Consider the following 1,586-nt stretch of genomic DNA (forward strand, 5'->3'; position numbering starts at 1 on the left):
GGGTGGGCGGTGACCTCCAATTGATAACCTGACCCCAAACATAAACCTGGACGGTGCCGACTGCTGTCTCTGCTGCTGTCTTCTTCCTAGGATCGAGGTTGGGGGCGTCAGATGCACCTTCCCTCCTCCGTCCCAACTCAGGGCCTCCAGCTCCCCTCCCCTGGCTTCACTCTGCAGAGGAGCCTCTGTTAACTCGCCCACCTCATCTCTCCTTCACCTGCTGCCCACTCCGGCCCTTCCATCCTTTCCTGAGGCCAGGAAGTGTGAGCAGGAGGGAAGGGAGGGACCAGCTCCACCACCAGCCTTGGAGTGCGGAGCTGACAGGTCCACTGGGCTGTGCCAGGCCTGAGGCTCCTTTGTGGTCAGGCAGTAGACAATGCCAAGCCAGGCCTCCTTACACAGAATGCCAAGGATGGGGCAGGAGGGTGCCTGGGGGGCCACGCCATGGGGGAGCCTGACAGTGCTCTGGGGGCCCACTGCCCAGAGTACGGGAGACACGCCCATCCTCAGGCCTCCCGGGAAAGGAGCACCAGGCACACAGCCAAGCACAAAAGACGCCTTTATTGGTGCCCAGATCTAAAGGGCAGGATGAGCTGGTGTGAAGATGACGCGGAAGATGACGGTGCTTCCCCTCTTCCCCTGAGAGTCAGCCTCTTCCCCTCCAGCACGGGGCCTGGGGTGGGGGTTCCAGACTCAGACCCCCACAGCCCAGGGCAGGAGAAAGGTCTTAACCTGGGTTGTTTCCCTCCTGGGCCAATCACAGAGGCAACAGTGGGAGTCCTGGGCAGGGGCGTGGCTGGCATGGGGGTGGGGCCTGGAGCCCTCAATGCAGCACCCTGCGAACCCCAGGGGCAGCCCCCCAACCTGTGTCCGGACCTGCAGGGTCAGCTAAGGCACAGTGGCTGGGTCCTGTCCTGCCGGAGGCCAGAGCAGTCCCAGGGACTCAGCCCTCTCAGGATGTGCGGCCGGGAGAACACAGCTACTTCTTTCGCCGGGCGGTCCGTGAACTACTGGTACAGGGGTTGGGGGCTGGGGTGGCCTGTTCGGAGGCAGCTCCAGAGTCTTTATGGGGGGCTGGCCTGCGTTTCTCCCCGCTGGCTGGTGCCACGGGGGAGGACCGGAGAGACCAGGGCGCTAGCAGGGCCTGCACAACTCGGACAGCCCCTATGGCCAGGAGGAGCCCCCAGAGCAGGGCGGGGGCCTCCAGAGGAGACAGCTGAGTGCGAGTCCAGTGGAGGGCCTGGGTCAGAGTGCTGTTGGCACTGCGGGCCCGGGCTGGGCTCTTGTCCTGTGGGAGGGAGGTTGGGGAAGTGCTTACTGGGTTCACCCCAGGAGGCTAGGGTTACCCCTGCCACCTCCCCTAGCCTGGCTGATACCCCCTTACCTGTAGCCCAAACTGCCTGAGTAGTGTCTCCAGTGTCGGGTCTCCCAGGGACACGGGTGGGAAGAACTCCTCCACCCACTGGCGCCGCCACCACTGGCTGCAGCGGGACCTGATGTTCAGAGCCTGGCGGCACCTCGGGCTCCACACCCCACCCAGTGCCCGGCCTTACCCCTGCTCCCCGGGCTCCACACCCCACCCGGTG

General features: G+C 64.8%; 1 protein-coding gene across 1 annotated transcript in view; it reads right to left on the minus strand.

Moving 5' to 3' along the window:
- Positions 1–540: 540 nt before the first annotated feature.
- LMF2 (lipase maturation factor 2) overlaps positions 541–1,586 on the minus strand; it is a 4,574-nt gene continuing 3,528 nt past the window's right edge. Inside the window, exons 13-14 of the mRNA XM_023221621.2 lie at positions 1,385–1,481; positions 541–1,288 (exon numbers count right to left, since the gene is read on the minus strand). Of these exons, the coding sequence (XP_023077389.2) occupies positions 980–1,288; positions 1,385–1,481 (406 nt within the window). The 3' untranslated portion in view covers positions 541–979. The remainder of the gene's footprint in view (positions 1,289–1,384; positions 1,482–1,586) is intronic.

Source organism: Piliocolobus tephrosceles, chromosome 19 (assembly GCF_002776525.5).
Source record: "Piliocolobus tephrosceles isolate RC106 chromosome 19, ASM277652v3, whole genome shotgun sequence".
Lineage (NCBI taxonomy): Eukaryota > Metazoa > Chordata > Mammalia > Primates > Cercopithecidae > Piliocolobus > Piliocolobus tephrosceles.